The sequence below is a fragment of the Erithacus rubecula genome, assembly GCF_903797595.1.
Source record: "Erithacus rubecula genome assembly, chromosome: 3".
In the NCBI taxonomy this organism is placed as follows: domain Eukaryota; kingdom Metazoa; phylum Chordata; class Aves; order Passeriformes; family Muscicapidae; genus Erithacus; species Erithacus rubecula.
Genome location: NC_136689.1, coordinates 52,619,213 through 52,638,029, shown reverse-complemented (window position 1 = coordinate 52,638,029; position 18,817 = coordinate 52,619,213). Strand labels below are relative to the sequence as shown.

General features: G+C 35.1%; 1 protein-coding gene across 6 annotated transcripts in view; it reads left to right on the top strand.

Annotated features, from left to right (window-relative positions):
• The window catches only part of SUGCT (succinyl-CoA:glutarate-CoA transferase), a 311,627-nt gene that overhangs the window by 61,272 nt on the left and 231,538 nt on the right, over positions 1–18,817 (top strand). For all 6 annotated transcript variants that reach the window (XM_079301962.1, XM_079301965.1, XM_079301960.1 and 3 more), the window contains exon 9: positions 2,257–2,352. In XM_079301962.1, the coding sequence (XP_079158088.1) occupies positions 2,257–2,352 (96 nt within the window). The remainder of the gene's footprint in view (positions 1–2,256; positions 2,353–18,817) is intronic.

Below are 18,817 nucleotides of genomic sequence, written 5' to 3'. Positions count from 1 at the left end.
TGAGCAACTGTTAGGTTCAACATTGCCATCTTTGCTAAGCTCTAGCATTTTTGGTCTCTCTCTACTGGAAAAAGTGTGAAGCAGATGCATTACTAGTGAAATGTCAATATCTAGTGAGCATTATGTTTTAATCCCTTTTTTCTTAGTGTAATGTGAACAAGTGCTTTGGAGAAGTCCAAAGTGTTTTTTTTTTTTCCCCACTACTGAAAAAAAGTTTTTTTGGTAAAGAATTTTGTTTATGAGACTCCAATCCCAATTCTATAGCATAGAATGTAGAAAAAAATGGATAACATGAAATCTTGACTCAATTACATCCAATATCAATATTTTGGGATTTCTGTTTTACTAGCTTTTAATTCACTATGTCCTTCTCAGAGTTAAGTTTGATACAGCATTTCCTGTATGGAAAATTGGAAAGTTAAGTGCATATTCTTGGTCTTCAGAAGTAAAAGCTGGTTGTAATGGATACATCTCACCTGTCAGTGGAATTTCTTTGTTATGTGTCAGCTGTGTAGTGTTGCATACAAGTACAGAATAATATCTAATGAATAGTATTTCATCATCACTGCAGAACCATTTGCTGTGGTGAAGAAAGTATCACTATGGAGTGTGACCCCAAACTGAAAAATGGCAGGAACGATGGATCAAGGCTATGTGTTACTGATAAATGGCACACTCTTGTAACTCATGAATTCTCTCTCTATAATCATGGTTTGTTTCATTCTCTATTGCTGAGGAAAGTTGCAAACTAGGAAAAAAAAAATATTTCTAGATACTTCCAGTTCCATTTCATTAACTACTGGGATTTTCCTGGGGACCAAAGAACAGACATGGTTCAACATTTTAGCTAAATGAAGTGACATTGAGCTATAAAAACAAAATATTTTCCAACAAAACTCAGGAATAAGGAATTTTATTTCTAGTTAGTATATACAAATATAATTTTTGTCAGTAGTTAGACTCTTATTTGCTGTATATTTTCTTAGGTTTTCTGCTGTACTAAGTCACTGCATCCATAATTTACAGTTAAATATTTTCTTTAAATATGACAATGATACATTCACATTGTCTTTCCAGAATAGATGGGGAAAGAAGAAAATTAATAAATTCCTGGGAATTCTGATATAATTCACATATTGGAATATGAATGGTGGACTCTGAATTAATTGGATATTTAGTTGTTGACTAGACAGATTAGTAGGTACAAAATAGTATAAACATTTAAGTCATCCATCTAATGGGAGAAATATGAAGTAAATAATATTTTTGAAAAAAATTGTTTGCATGGTCTATTGTTTAGGCAAGCACTTGAACTCACTGGTGCAACTAGTTAACAAAATAAGACAAATGCATTGTGTCTGATGAATCAGTGATAACCTTCCATGGTACTTGTAATGCTTTATTGTTTTGCTTGGCTTCGGATATTGTCACAAACTATATTCCCTCTAAGAATTAAGAGTAAAGAATCTGCTATGGGTTATAACAGAACTACTGATTTTCATGTGCTATTGCATCACTAATGTTTATTTCTTTTTTCTAAGATATAATCACGCTTACAAAATATATATTAAAACGCCTGCATTCTGGTTCCTAAGTTAGCATGCTGTATTTTCCCAAAAGTTAATATTTTTCCAATTCTGTCTGACTAATAACTTGCTAAATCTCTCCTTATCTTCTAATGACAGATGATTTATCAAGGCCCACGACTTAATTAATATTGCAGAACATGTGGGGACCTGAAGTATTCAGAGATATTTTCCATAGCTTGGACATGTAAAATGAGAAGCATAGGAGAAAATGTAAAGATAATCTTGTAACTGAGGAAAAAATCTTTGTGATTTAAGCATGGGATTGAGGTTCAGGAAATGGTGAGTTCTATCCCACAAATCCATCATGCTTCCCTCTAGACTTCAGACAAGACACTGCTGCAACTGACCATTCTGCAAAATATTTAGGGTAACACTCTCTTATCTCTCAAGGTAGTTCAATGCTACATATGTCCAACATTACTGGTGTTATAGGGAATGTATTAATTTTTGAGTTTATTGAGTTGTGCTTAAGCACTTCTGGGATATGACTGTAGCTTGAGTTTTTTTGTCATAGTAAAAAATGTACAAAATATGTAATATCTAAAGGATACTTTTGTGACATAAATGTTAACTTATGTATCTAAAGCATGTAGAAAGAAATCTCAGAGATGTTGTCAAAGAAGTTTCAGCTTTCCTGAATACTATATTTGTTTTTTTCCATTTTCAGGTTGCATGCCTCACTCATGTCGCAGCTAATTACCTTAATTGCAAAATTGAAGCAAAACGCTGGGGTACTGCTCATGGGAGTATTGTTCCATATCAGGTAAGCAGAAATCTTAGGGGTTTTTTCCCTTGGAATTAATTTTTTTGTGTATTATGAGATTGAGAACTGACTTTTCCCATGACCTGTAATGTGTCTGTGTCGAGGTATGACAAGGTTCTGTTGTTCATTGTCATTTCTGCATTTCACATATTTCTTCATCAGCAGTAGATTAGTAACAGAACACTGAAATAGATCAAAGGTGTTTGCTGAAATTGGATGACTTTAAAGCTAGCATGATGACTTGATTAGTTTTCACCTAACAGAGAAACCTTTTTTTAAGGGTTACCTGACTTCCATTCCATACTAGTTATAAACTGAGATCTTTCAGTCTTTCCCCACTAAAGGTTGGTGGTTTTATCTTGTGAGTCTACAAGAGCAGTCTAAATGACTGAGATAATCTGGCAGTGCTACATATTTTTAATTTTCTAATGATTTTTCTAAAAATCACTGCCTCACTGAGACAACAGGTTGACAAAAGGAATTAACCAGAGCTCAGATTTCCTCAGCAGACTCTGCTACATCTAATGAAGGGTTGACATTCCTTAAAATAACATGACCTTCATCACATAAACAAACACAGGAAAAAGAAAAATCTCAGTGCAAATTTTATCTTACTTTTGACCAGTACAGTAAACTCTTCTAGTAAACAAAAAAATTTGTTCTTTCCTAGCTGTTCATTTTGTGTTCTTAGATGGAGGTGCTTTATGAAAACATGAGCATATATTTAATAAAAAAAAAAAAATCTATTCTTTATTTTTTTCTTTTTGGCATTTCTTATCAAGTAGTCATGTTTACCTCTAGCTAGGCAGAGCCTCTATTTCTTAATTTATGTACAGAATCTAAGTCTTGAGAGGGGCAGTTCCCAGCAGCTGTCTGCACCTAAACATGAGGTTTTTTACCCTCTCCTTTCTTTCTAGAGAAAGTGAAGGAAATTTAGGGTATAGTCTTCCCAGTTGTGAAAATCACGGTGATCATAATTGAAAGATTTGCTGCTTGTGACCATAAAACCTGAAGCAAAAAATTTTTCACTGTTGTGCAGAACTTTTTCACAGCCAGACCTTAGGTCTAAAACCAAAATGAGCTGGTTTGGTAAAGACTAAGTCTGCTTCATCTAGGAAAATTTTTCCAATACTTGTACTGCATAATCAACTGTCCTGTTATGAATTAGCTATAGAAAATGGCAAATTGTCTGAGACCAGTGGGGAGGTGTTGTGGTTCTTTCTGCAAGAATTAGTTCAGTCCTGCAGTGTTCTTGTCTCCAGTGCTACTGGTGTAGCCGTAGGGGTGTGTTTTCCAGAACCAGCTCTCATGAGCCAGTGTAACCAAGCATTACACAAGTATTTACATTCTGCTGTGTTTCTGTGATGCGACCTTTTGGTGCAAGCCTTTTTAAACTTTAGTATGTTGAAAATATAAAACAGATCTGAAGTATCTGAATTTTGTATAAGCAAACCCAAAAACCTGACTAAACAAAGCATTTTAGCTTCACCGTACGACATTTGGCTGAATAACTGAAACTTGCATTCTTTTATGTCCTTTTGGCCTTTGTTTTTTCCACAGTCAAAATAAAAAGCACACATCGAGTGTCCTTAGTTTCTTTTTCCATAGACAGCTCTCTGGGTTTAAGAGATTGTTTTAGCTATTTTTTTTATTTAATCTTGATTAGTCATTATGAACATTTTTTTTTTAAATATCCTAATAAAAATATGGTTCTTGTGTTTCTGTACTAGATATTAGAAATATTACCTCAATATTATAAACAATTTCAGTCTGAATTTTCTTGTTCATAAACCAATAATTAGGGTAGATTTTTATGGGTGGAGTTGTGTGTGTATGTGTTTATGGCTTAACATTACATCAGCTAGCATGGTTAAAGTTCTGATTGTAACCATAAGAATATTTTGGGTTTTAGGTTTTTTTTTTCCTTTACTAACCTAAGCTATACTTAGATTGCAAAACTCTTCATAAACTTGACTTAACCCTCACTGTTGCTACTGTATTTGTTTCCTAGTTTCTCGTACAGCTAATTTGTAATATAGTAATTTGTAATATAGAACAGATCTCTGAAACATGACTTTCATTCCTCATTCTACTTACTTAATATGCCATCTTTTGCTTACTAAGCTAATAATTGTCACAACACTAATTTTTACTTTTTTTTTTTTAAGATATTTTATTTATTTACAATTTGTTCAAATAATGGAAAACACATTTCAGAAAATTGAATTTCTATATATTTCAGAACAATTAGGTTGTAGCAAACTGTTGGTTGTTTTTTCCCATGTCCTTAAATTTGTTTTCTTTTGCTGTATTTTGAGTGTTTATACAGATAATAAATTATGAAGTGATACAGAGCATGCAGTCCTGTAAAAAGTGTCAGGTTAGGTTAAATCATGGAGGATTGGGCAAACATGAGGTCCTCTTATAGATATTAAAAAGGCAAAATCAAAATAACTTACATCATCTTCCAGTGTGAGAGATGTCTAATCAGAGTCACACTAGACCACTGACCAAAATAATCTTCTGGTCTAGTTTGAGATGTTAAGTTTAGTGTTCAAGGGCTTTCATATTCTTAAGGTTTTCCTTATTTGCTGACAATGTGCTGACTTTGTGACAAAATCATCTGAAGTGTCTGAGTTTTCAGTTCTATGTGTTCATTACCAGAAGCCAGAGGAATGGATTTGAATGTCTTTTGATTATATAATGTGTCCTAGGGTTCCTGTAAAACTAACTGTAAAGGTTTACACAGATTTTCAGTGGAGGTGAAATTTGCCATGTGCCACAAAGATGAAGTACTCTAGATTCTTACCAGCCAAAATTAGAAATAGTTTTTTGAGTACTGAAACCTTCATGAGAAACTACCTACTTTGAGCATATCTGCTGTTTAATCAGAGCAATGTAGCTTGAATAGGTCACTCTTGTGATAGTTAATGTAATTGGATCCCAATTTGCTTGTTTCAAGTGTTAAAACACAAACCTTGAGTTCTGGGCTGTATCTTAAATATAATTAGTACAATTTTTTAAAACCAGTTTCTACAATGAGGCACCTTGTTTAGCAACAGCTGCTCCATGATTATCCAGAGGAAATCAGGGCTTAAAAACATCCGGTTTACATAATTGTGCTGAAAAGTAAAGTTCTTACTGTTTTCACTTGGGGTGATGAGGTCTTCCCTCTACTGTTTTCAGTAATGTAAAATGCATGAGATCTGGACATTCCCATTTTCATCTTTCAATTGGCCCTCTTGGAATTCATTCTCCTGAGAAAGTCTATCTAACTGGAATGTTTACAAGATGTTTTGTGTGGCAGCTTGTCATCCTGCCATCAGACACCCTGGCAGCTGGGCAGTACTTTCAAAGGCAAAATTCCAGCAAAAGGTACAGGGCTGTGTCTCAGGCTATAATGATGGAAGTGTATGTAGAAAACTGAGAAACCAAGTTCTTGCAGATATCTAATGAATATGACATTATTTTTGTTCTGGATTTGGTCCTAAGACTCACAGGGTTTTCTCAAGTGTAGTTCATATTTTCAGAACGTGCAAAGGGTACAGCCATTCTAAACTGAAGTTAAAAAAATGAGACAGTAAAGAAATTATTTTAACCAATTAATTTTTCTGTTGACTGATCTATTCATTATAATAACTCATCAGACCCAACATCAATGGTTTTTTGTGTTAGAGCATCACTTAGATTCTTTAAATATCAACTTCTGTTTGTGCTAAGCATAAAATTTCCTTCATGTGAGGAAATTAGCTTGGTGTCAAAGTCGGTTGAAATGTGTTATAAAAATCAAAGTCTAAGTTCACAAGGAAGTGAAAGGTATGAGGTATTAGGAAGACGAGTACAGCCTTAGATAAAGTATCTCTGCATTATTTTTATCATCTGCATCTCATACTTTTTGGTCCTAGAATTTCATACTGTCCAGGAGTCTTACAAAGAAAATCCCACACATGTCACTTGTGTCTCATCACAGGAAAAGAGAAATTCAATTATTGATCTGATTCATCTGGCAAAGATACTTTTCACACAAAGGCACAATGTGCTCCCATTTTTCTAACTCAGCTCTAGAGAATCTCTCAGAACTTCAGTCTTTTTTTTTTTCTTTCAGTGAAGAGGACAGCAGAAGCATGTCAATCATTTAGAAATTTCAAATTGCTTATTCCATGGAAGAATGGTGATATGTACTCATTTTCTTGTCTGTCTTTATGTGGATTTGTTGGATACTTCTGCAGTTAATGACTCTTGGAATCAAAAGCAGCAAAGAATAGAACTTTGATTATTTGATTATTTGCAAAGTTTTGTTTTGTGCATGAGACTCTCCTTAAATAAATTCAAAATGGAAGAAAATCTTTCTGCTCTGTATTAGTCCAGCCTATGAGAAGATGGAACTTATGCACAGGAAATATAGTAAAATGCAAATCTTTTTGGGGGGAGGGGGAAGTTTAAAATTCAAGCAATGCAAGACAACCCTTCTTATTCTGTGAACATTATCTACATAATACTCATTTGGATTATTTAGACTGCCTTGGGCTCCCATTTTCCTATATTTTGTCTTCTAAGCAATAGAGCATATTAATGCCACTAAACATGAGAATGTATTCACAGGTCAACTGAATAGAAACTTTGTGTTTTCAAGCAGCAAAGCGTGTTCTATCTCACTTCATGTATAAAATTTCCAAAGAACAGTTTGGCTGTCCTCACAATCAATGCCTTTACTCATATGATGAATACCCAATACTTCAGTGGTCTTGATCTACTTACGTATAGGTTTGTTTATTAACTATCTACTTCCTTTATGTCTTTATCGAACAAGGCACAAGAAAGAGTGAAACCAGAAAACCTTTTATCATAATGGATTCTGTAAAACAAGAAAAAAAGAATATAATTTGCTGGACTTTTCCCCTTTCTGTCTTTTTGAACAATTTTCTATTTGTGGATTTCCTTACTAGATGTTTTTCAGAAGTTTCCTACTATGGTATAATGAGATTAATCACTGATTGCTCAACCATTTTGTTCTTATTGTGATTATAGAGGACTAGAGTTGGTGCTCAGCTTGGTAAGAAGTATTGGAGTATGGATTTTTTTTCTTACCATTTTACTAATTGAAAAAGTATAGTAATCATCTGTGGCAATCTCTGTAGAAAGCTGTTCATTTATGAGTAATTAATTCTAGTTATTCAAACCTGACAACATTATACTGGTAATTTTGTGGGGATTCTCTGTCAGTGGGTTGTCAAGCCTCTCTTCCTGGCAGAGCAGCTGTCTGGAAACCAGTTCAGTAGATTTGCCTTGGGCAGTTTTAGATACGCTCTCAGTGTATGATATGAGATTTAGTTACTTACAAATTCATTCCTATATATCCTCTCTTGTCAGAGTTGGCACTTTAAAGAAGCTGACCTTGTATGCACACGGATAGCTTCTACTTGTACACAGGGAATTTTCAGATTGCAATAAAATGCATTTTTAATTGACAACCCATCACAGGTTATTTTTTCTTTTCCTGAAGGAAATCCTCCTGCACTGTTTCATTTTAAGCAATGCCTACAAAATATTTTCTAATGTCTCTTATACTTTGAATTTTCAAAACAGCTATGGATAATCACAATTCATGTTAAAGAAAGATATTTGAAAAATGAGAGCTCATTTTTGATCTCCTGGGAAATGTCACAGACTATCCTTGCATATGTATTTGAATATGTGTTTGTACTGACATATTTATTTGCACTCTTTTAGACTGAATGTACATTAACTGACATCTGTCATTTGCCTGTGGATACATGAGAAAAACTCTAATAAAACTAGTCTAGGAATACAGGTGTACTCATATTCAGAGTCATTTGGTGCACATTTGTCTTCTATGTATACTGTTAATTATTTCCTCCACATTTGCCCATTTCTGTGGTGAGGGATCTTGTTGGTATTACTTACAGCAAACATGTTCCAAGGCTGCTGAATATTACAGATTTGTATATTCATGTCAAATTTAGTTCTTAGGAAGAACAGTTTCACAGAGCCCTGATCAGTAGAGGGCTCTTCACATTGTAGCTGGTTGAAAAGTGATGAAAGTAGGATCTGTGGGATTGTAGAGGAGATATTGACTGCAACTGGATCACTACTTTCTTCTAATCTGTTTATTGGATCCAAGGCAGAAGAATGAACTTTGCTCTTCCTTTTCTTAACATATGTTTCATAGTCATTGTATTGCTATACAGTGCAGCCATGCATAAGATGAAACAGGTTTAAACAGCCTGAAAGAGACCTCAGAAATCTGTGTATCAGTATCACTCAATGCTTCTGACATAATCATCCTGCGTGTATATATATACATGAATAGGTGCTTGTTTTTGTGTCAGTTTTGGTTGGGGAAAGTTGATTGTTATGGAAAGGTATGTCCACTAGATGTCATTCATGTAATCTAGTTTTCATTACAGCATTTATTTCTGAAGAGCCATGTAGCATGGTGGATACAAATTACCAGCATTATTAGCTGCTTTTCTATATGCAGTGCTTTTGACTTTATATCTGTGTGGCATGTTGCAAAATAATATTACGATTGCCTCTGTGACAGGTTTGATGCACTGCTTAGTCTAGAACTCCTGTCTTTGCCTATTTTTATTTACAGCATTCAGTGTTGCATGAATAGATGTTTTATATAAGAGCACCCAGGTGAGCTGCATGTAGCTGGTAACTCTGCAAGGAGAGACATGAGTATAGAGGTCAGAGCAATATGCCCTAAAAGCAAACAAAAATATAATGTGATTGATATAATTCCACCCCAAACGTGATCTTTCCTAAATTCTATATAACTAAAAGAGCAGTTTTTTTAGAAAAGTTCATATCTAGTTAGGAAAGGAAACTCAAATTTCGGAAACTTACACAAATGGACTTATATACTTACATATCTTTGCCACATAACTTGGCTTAAATATCTGAGGTACTTAAATTAGTATCACTTTAATCTAGTTTAAATAAAATACCCTGTATGTGGACAGTTCTGAAGTGCATCTGAGTATTCAGTTGGGTGGGCTGGTAGGATCTGTACTGACTGATATTAGCAAAGAGTTCTTTCACCTCCTGCCTCTCTCCACCCATCTTTGTAGTATGACATGTGCTGGTAACTGCTAGACAGCTTCTGGGAAGCCATATCCATACTCTCATTGAATAACAACTGCTACAACATTGGCCTGTACTCTTTCCCACTTTCAGTTTGGAGCAGCTACACTGAAACTGGAAGCTGGAGATCACAGCTTCCTCCAACCTCTCTTTCCCTTTCCATATGGAATCAAGAATTTCTCTGCCCTGTGTAGTCAGCCAGAGGGCAAGATGGGGAAGTGATAATCCCCTTGGAATGAGCACTTGCATGAAAAATGATAAATGCTACATTGCATGGGGATTAACACTTGCTCATGAACTTGATTTTAATGAAGTGATGCTTTTCTTTCAGCGATGTTAAGGTTCATTGTATGCATAGACCTGATTAAAAACCTTTACCACTGTTCAGCCAAAAGGGAGCCATCTGCCACCAGACATAAAGCTGTTCAAAGCTGTTTCAGTCTTTTGCATATTGTCCTCAAGAATGTAAACCACTTACTTTCACATAGCATTTACTTCCCTAAAGAAAAGCTTGTTCCCCACATCTCATCACAATATTCTTCTCTCTCCCAGCATGAGAATTGCATTTCTGCTCACATTTAATGCATATGTGTGAAGTCTGTGCTTTATCTCCATGAAGCTCTGAAACAGGACTCTCCAGAGCTAGTTTAATGAATATAATTGGTATATAAACTATATCTATTTCATTTCTTTGATGGGCGAGTTTGCATTATGCAATGTGGATTTTCACAGATTGGGTCAATCTGTGAGTGGGGTTTGTGAAGCTTGTTTGGTGTCTCTAGATATATTTGATATTAAGCCCTGCTTCATAAAGATTAGGTGCACAACTCTATTGCTTCTTTGCAGGATGACCCCTTCTTTTCACAGTGAGATGTGTCATCAAACCTGTTTATTAAGTTAATTTCCAAGCACTGATGTCTGCAAATAAATTTGGTATGGTTTGTATTGTTTTCTTGAATATTATTGCCTTACTGCTACAATAAGTTGAGCTCCACTGGAATCACAACTGTGGTACGCCAGTATACTGTCACTCCTGAGAATTTAAGGGGAAGGGTAGTGAGAGGGCTTCTGTTCTATTTCCAAAAATGACTTATGAACTTAAGAAATATCAATCCTGTTGTCTTTCTAAAGTATTGAAGATTTTAATGCTAAATCTGCTTATGAACATAAGTTTTAATTATACAGTGCCTTCTAACGTTGTTTCTCCTGCCCTTTGTTATATTCAGACATAATGTTGCATGGTGATAACACAGGTATTTTTACTAATGATTTTACTAATAAAATTTGATGGCAGAAAACTTAAAAAGTATAATCTAAGGCTTTGTCTATTATTAAACCACCATTATTACTAAAATTGTTTTGTTTTTCTTACTTTTTAATAATTAGTAATTTTATTGTATAGAGAGAGATAAGGGTAAAGGTGAGAGGAAAAAAATTTTTGAACTAGTTCTCTGTTTTCACAAAATCATACTTCCTGACCATCACCTAAAACACACAGTGCTCACTGTCTGGAATTTATTCTTCCAATACGAATTAAGCTAGAGAAAGTGATCTTACATCTGTATCCCCAAGGGAATCTCAACCAATTCTATCCAGTCTACACCTTCACCTTTGTTCATTTATATCTAGGATAGTTTTGACAGATGTTTTTTTCCAATTTCTATTCACCAGAAGTTTTGCAATACTTGCTACAGTCTTGTTTATAAAGTTTTCCGTGCCCATTGAGAGAAGTAAAAGAAATAACTCTATATTCAGTGAGGAAGATAGAACCTGGATTTAGGGATAGATTTTTGGTTATATATTTAGAGATGTGTTATGGCAGCTGATCACCATGTTGCATCTGGCAAGTTTTTACCTATGTAAATATATGTACATCCACAGTGTTCTTATTCCTGGATTATGCAAAGTCGGTTCATTCAAGTTTTCCCCAAGGTTATATTTTTTAAACCTCTTGTATATTTTTTTATCTTTGATATGATTTCCACTTTGATCACCTCTTCAAGTAATGTGTTCAGATCCACCAAGTGTCTTAAGTGGATTCTACATGGTTCTGAGTAACACAAAGATCTTTCACATGTCTTTAAGGCACCTAAGGATAATTTGCTTTAGGTTTTTAACAGCAGCACATGGCCATGTCTCCTTCATCTAAGGTGTTCTATTGCCAGGGCAGGAGGACAGCATATAGTTCTATGCCTCAACTTCACTGATTGCTTACCAGCTGCAGCTTCCTTTTTATTTATTTATAAAAGGTTCTTGGGCTTCCTTTGTCTGTATTCCATGTTTTTCACTATGGATCATTTTGCACAACAGTTATTAGTTATCAGTTACACTGATGACTCCAAATCCAGTGAAGCCCACAGAAGCTAGATCACACTGCTGGAGTGACCTCTGAGGCAGCAGAAGCCAAAGCAATTACTTGACTCTGATCTTGGTTTATGTCAGCTACAGCAAGTTGAGGGTACTCCAATTTTGAATGAGGATGTCCCTGTGTAGTTTGGTGAACTTTTAAATTTTTGGCATGTTAGTTTTACATCATTAATCATCTGTCTCTTCATGAGTGTTTCTAGGTAGCTGAAGCTAATGTAAGAATATAGAAGAATATATCTTGTATTTTATATTTTTTATATTTTATGTTTTAGAAAGCTACCAGGGTAAAGAGTAGAAGTTAAATTATCTTAGTGGAAAGGCCGTTCATCTTTTAGATAAAAATTAAAAGCAGACAAAAAGTTATCTTTTAATTTGCTGTCAGTTGATAGTACTTGTGCTTCATGTGGAATGGCCATAATAATAAACAAATAGGAAGTTGATGTGAGTTTCTTCATGTAGAGAAACATTAGTTGAATCTATGTAACAGTTAAATCCTAACATAAAGACAAGGAATATAAAATACTAGAAATACCAATGTTAGTCTGTATGATCATCTCTCTTCTAATCAGAGACAAATTTTAACCTTGTCAAATTTATCTTTGGCATATGTGATTATGGTAGTGTCTAGAGAGTTTTGACCATGAATAATAGTTGTAACAATGCAACAAAGGCTTTTGTAGTATACACAAGTTATTAACTTAGATCGTTGGGGCAGAGACTGCATTCTAATTTGGCTTGAGGCTTAGAACAATGGACCCTGAGTCTTATTTTAGTGCTTCCACAAAACCAAGAATAATTGTTTCCTCTTCTGTGTACAAGCGTACAGTATTTTATTTGAGATTTTAAATATAGGACTGAATGTCTTGAAGTAATTCTATGATTTCCATTTTTTTCCCCGATATTACCCATTTTTATATACTCAGTTGACATTCACCATTTTGTCAAAGCTGGGAGAAAAATGGGAAATATAAATGGACATCACATTACAGCTGAAAGTAGGAAATAATATGAGATTTATTTAATACCTACAGTGTTTACTGATTTATTTAATCCATGAATGTTGAGGAAGGCCATGGGAAGCAATAATATGTATATTTGTTTTAAGAGTCTTAGCAGGTAGTTCATATAAGAGGATGTTATTAGTGAAACTTCTTAGTACCCTGCATAATTATGCTGTCTTTTCACTGTTACCTTTTAAAACCCCTTGGAGATTCTTAAGTAATTTATTTCCTGCCATTTAACAGTTTTGAGTAATAATGATGATGAGAAAACAGTTAAATAGTTTGTTTTTTCAAGTACCAGGTGCTGAAAGCAACTGAGAATGTCAGTGGTTTTTATAGTGTTTCCTGTACATCTTGTGCAAGCTTCTTCAAACTTGAGTCATATAAGCCTTTTTCAGATTAAAAAAGGATATAATAAATGATTTGTAAGTCAAGACATTGGACTGAAACTAAGAAATATGGTTCTATGTTTGCTTGCAAAATAAATGTGTTATTTCTGATTTGGGTGTTGCAGCTTTGTTTAATGTGACACTGATTTTTGGTATAGTGTTCCCGATCCATTTTTAATACAAAATAGAGCAGTTTCTTGAAATCACCAGTTCCAGTTATCAGCAAGGAACAGAGTGGTAGTTATTTCCAGAATTTGTGCTGCTATGTTTTTTATCACTTTTCTATCTATGTTTTGAGATTTGATTACTGGTTTTGGGATTTGAGTAGGGCACTTTTGCATGCCTCTGCTTCATCTATTAAAGAGCTGACCTGTTCCTTCTACTTTTCTCCTGCTTGGTCTCTGTTTAAATAGTATACTGTTCATAAGATGTTGAAAAGAGATTGTGTCTTGCAGGTTGTGACTGCATGGCATTGAAGAGTGCAATGTACAGGAGCTAGTTTCAATGCTGCAAGCAGGGAACAATCATGAACAGTCTTGGATGGGGCTATCACTTCTCTGTGCAAGATCACATTTAACAGTATTGCTTTACAAAGATATTTGCCTGACTTATTCTGGGTCTCCACAACCCCTCAGGCAGTTCATTCTGGTCCTTCACTACTCATTATCTCAGTGGCACACAAGGCAATATGCTAGGAATATTCAGATCAGACATTAAGAAAAGCTTTCTAATAATGAAGAGACATTCCTTCCTCTTTTCAGTAGTCTTTTATGATCTTATAGGCTGGTATGTCTCAGACTTTTCTAGGCCAAATGTTCCTAGCTTTCTTAGTCTTTCCCCTTAGATCACACATTCTGGAATTTACTGTTAATGGAACACAACAATTTTATGGCATCCAGAACCAAATGCAGCACATTACTCCAGTTCCAGTTTAATCATCTTGAAATACAACAGAAATAGTATTCTGTGAATCTTGTGGGTTCTGCTGATGTTCTAAAGTGCCATTTTAATATTACCTTGCTGTTGCAAAGGAGTCTTTGTTTAATTCATATTCAGTTTGTGAAATGTGTAAATTCTGGATCCTTTTCTCTTGCATGTGAATTATTCATGTCAGTGAATTACTCATGCTTAATTGTAGAATGTCCCAGCTGATTTTCATTGTTGAGTTTTACCTTCTGCTTCCAGATTTCCTTCCAGTTAGCTGCAAACATTTTCAGTTCTATGTAGTCTGTCCAATACTTGCAGTTCCTTCTAGTTTTGTGTATCTTCAAGTTTGATGTACGTCCTTTGGCTCTCAGCATCTGTGTTTTTAATGAGAATATTGAAATGATGCATGAACAGTTCATAGTATTTTTTCACATTGACAAATAGTTCATAACCCCTTGAAGTGATATCCAACCAGTTGATAATTAGTTTTCTCATGTGGTCTTAAATTGTGCTGCCCCTTCGTGTAGTCTGGTGTGCAGAGACAGACAGCTAAGTCAAGGTATTTGAACTTTGGAAGGCAATATTGGCTGTTAGCCTTCCTTTGGTTGTTTTGTGGCAAATGTACGTATGTCCTTCTGGGAGGGAAGTGCTGACATATAATTTGCTGGATTTTTACTTTTTATTTTTAGTTCAATCACTGTGTTTGCACATTTCTAATCTCTAGTATCTCACTCCTGTCCCCAAGACAATGCTGTGTAGTTTTCTTAGACTCTACTGCAAGGGTTCTAGAAAAGTCTTAGCAAGTGCTTTAGCAGAGCACTTGAAAACACTGCATTTTCAGAAGTATGCTCTCAACAGCATTTTTGTAACCTAGCTCAAATTTCATTGTATGTTGCCACATTGGTGTGCTACTGTACTTGCTAATGAATTAACTGAGGATATGTTTTTGTAGTACAGAATAGAGTCGGTAGGTATCCTTTTAATTCAAATACCAAGCAACTAAAATAGTAACACATTGCACACTGTAAATAGTAGGCAAATGGGTTACTCCTGGAGATTTTAATGTTCATAGGAATCACGAGGGTCATGAGTTAGTTTCAGATGACATTGATTACTGTGCTGAGCATCTTAGACACCCAAATTTAGTCACCAAAATTGATTACTGTGCCCAGCATCACAGACACAGAGACTTGGTCACCCAAATACAATTGAATCCTTTAGAAGTGCAGCTTTAGTATGGCCTCAAGAACACGCAAAACCTGTTGATTAATATCTGTGTATATCAGGCTCACTATACTCATCAGTAAGGTATCAACTCATCAGGACTTGGAAGGAAAGACAGCTTCTCCCTGAAGCTCCAAAATACTGAAAGCAAAAAATGCTGATAGCTTTTGTTTTAGAGCATCTCATGGCTTTTAAGCCATCTTTATGATTTTTAGGAGATCTGAGTGATTCTGTATGCGGCTTGGCACAATGTAATCATTCACTGTACCATTTACTGTAATTACATCAAGACATGGTCCCCTTGACATACCTACTCCAAAAGCATTTCTGATAACATTGCTTCCAAACTCTGCACCCTGTCTTCTAGGGAATAAGCCGACCTTTAATGTCTGAAAGGCTGCTAAGAGACAAACCCTGTATCCACTACATTCAGAATGCTGTTCAAATCCATTGTAGTTGTTCTGATGTCACGCTCCAAGAATGTCTTAAAACACATAAGTAAAAGGGTTATGATGAGGGTTAGAAACGCTGCAGACTGAATGTCTCTGGAACCATTGTGGAAGTGGCTGCAGTGGAACTGGCAGCAGTTGGTGGTTGAGGAATGGCATGATGGCAGATCCAGCTAAGGCAGGGAAGACACTGTGTTTGCCACATGTGAATTAATACAGTGCTGCTTTTTTACTGTTGAGGGATTAGCACAGCATTTTTAAAAAAAATATTTGAAGTATAGCAGAATAGGGGAATAGCTGAACCCATATTGCAGACAGCTGCTTTTTTGAGCTGATGAGCTAAGTATCTGCTATAGCTGGGAAGTATCAAATAAGAAATTAAAACACTGCCAATGCATATGATAGGACTTTTAAAATACCAAGTAAGATCTATGCCCTTCAAGCAAGTAACCAGAAAAAGGATTAGAGACAAGAATATCTGCATGTCATTTGGACTAAGCTTTGCTGCTTAACAGTAATTTGCATCATAGCCATTATTTTCAATGCATTTCTGAATATCAGCCAGTGAGAGAAATTAAAATTGTGAAAATTCATTAGTGAAAAAGGGATGCTGGAAGTGATAATTTGAGTTCTAAAAGCTCAGAATTTACTTTTCATCATTCCAGTTCTCTGTTTTCTTCTGAGTACTAAAACTATGAATAAACTCAGACAAACTAGACATTTTTTCTTTAATTTTGTAACATCCATGAGCCCAGTATTTGATATTCACTTACAGAACATATCTTGCTGAAAATGCAGGTTAAGTATAAAAACTAGTGAAATGATTGTAGAAGACTTTTCTCAGTATATAGAAAGTATATAAGTATATAAGAAATCAAATTATTGGTTGTTGTTAATGCAGCTGCATATAACTGGGATTTAATCAATTGATTTCATACTGCATTGAGCTGTATCACATTAATTCACGTTAGTAGTAAGGAAAACATTCTGAGGCCAGTATTGCCCTTTCAGATTAATCTGTCAGTAAAATTAAGAATAGCAAGTTCCTAAAATAAGAAGGCATATATGGATTGCAACATCATGTTCAGTTCTCTTCGAAATCAAGTGTGTGGAGAAGCTGTCATAAAAATTTGCCAAGCTAGGATGCAACTCAAACACATTGAGGCTACAGTGAGTAGAAAAGGAAACTGGAATATTATGTGGCTATAATCTATTGTTTGACATCCAGTGCCTGATCCTGTGTAATTTACTTGCCTCTTTTGGTCACCTGACTGGAGACATTAAGTGGGCCACAGGGTAAGCCAGGAAATTCAGCTCTTGGCTTTCCAAGTCTGCAGCTCAGTTGTTTCCCCTTTCCCCTTCCCCCCTCTCTCTTTCTTCACAGCTGGTCAGCACATGCACAGTAATTGCTTAGGGCAGGTGAGGCAGATTTGGAAAGATACATATGGAGCACATGCAAATCTGCACTACATTTTTGGAATGCAGCAACAGGGTGAAGTTAATGTAAAGCAAGATTTCTTTTATGTTTAAAGTTTCTAAAACTTATAAAAAAGAGAGACAACAAATTCACTTAATAGCCTTTCTTTTTCTCTACTACTACTACTAACTGAGAGGGTCTGGGATTTTGCCAAAATATTACACATTGCTCAAGAAGATTACAAAGAAATCCCAGACATGCACTGGAGAGTTATTAAATTTAACATTTCTAAAAGGTATTTTCAACAGCTAAATACTTGTTAGAGCACTGTTTTCCTCAACTTTCAAAAGTTGCCGCAACTCAGTCACAGATAAGAACTTCCAGCTTTTTAATTGATATATAAATTGAGTTTAAAACCAAATCCACTACATTTCCTGTGGTAAAGGAAACACATACTCCTTAGTTTGGTTTGTCTCTAATTTGAAAATCATGTTCTCAGGAAATCCTGAATAATTTTTTTACGTAAACAGGAAAAGTATTTATTTGCTTGGGGCTCTGTTTGTGCGGACATGGGGGTGAGCAGAAATAGTGTAGATTCTGGAACTCATGTCTCAATGAATATATTTCAAAATAAAGAAAAATGTATTCCAAATAAGGTGATTTTCTCTCTGATCATGGGCTAGTAGGAAGGGGTTTAAAATGCTTTATTTTCTCCTTTACATGTTCTTGCTGTTTCTCTGAATTTCAGTAATGAGGGCAATTAAAAATGAAAAGATGACAAATTTGTAGGGAAGGTGTCTTTTTATTCCTTTTCAGGTGTTCTTGCCTTGTCTGCAAAGTTGTTTTTCTTCATCTGGAAATGAATGATTTGTAAAAAGCAATTGTAAAATTGCTGCAGGATTTCAGCCTTCACATCCTTCTCTGGTCTCAACCCCCTCAAGGCCCTAAATTTACTTTTGCCATTTGTAGCAGTTCAGTTGAGGGTTCAACTTCCCCTCCTGCTTCTTGTGAGCTTTCCTGATTTCATTTGCTGTTTGAACAAGATATATTGGATTTTATTTTCTCTACATTAGTATAAACTCTACACTTCACACAATTGATTTTGTTTTCAGTTAGAAAATAGTGTTACACATTTTGAGTATAAATTGTGCAGTAAGTAGGCTGATTTTTTTTTGTGTGTGTGGGTGGCAACAATCTGTAGAGTTATTGTGGGAGCTCAACCCTCTTTAGTTATAAAACTTTTGAAAGAAAAGGACAGAGATTTTTAAGGAGCTATTTGTGGATATTTTTTTAAAAACCAGGATGTGATTCAAGCTATTATTTAACAAGAGGACTCGACAACCTCACCAAATGCAGAGAAAAATTAAGTATGGGAGCAGGTGCATGCTTGCTTTATTTGGATTTGTTTGTGGCATTTTCTTAGAAGTTTAAAGTTCAGTATATCACTTTAACAAACTGTGGTCATGAACAGTCATAGCTTCAGGGGAAAATTGGAAGCAGTGATAGTCTTAGCAGAAATGTTAACACTAAAGTTGCTCAGAGAACATAGTTTAAAGTGGAAAATCAGGTTAGTTTCCTCTT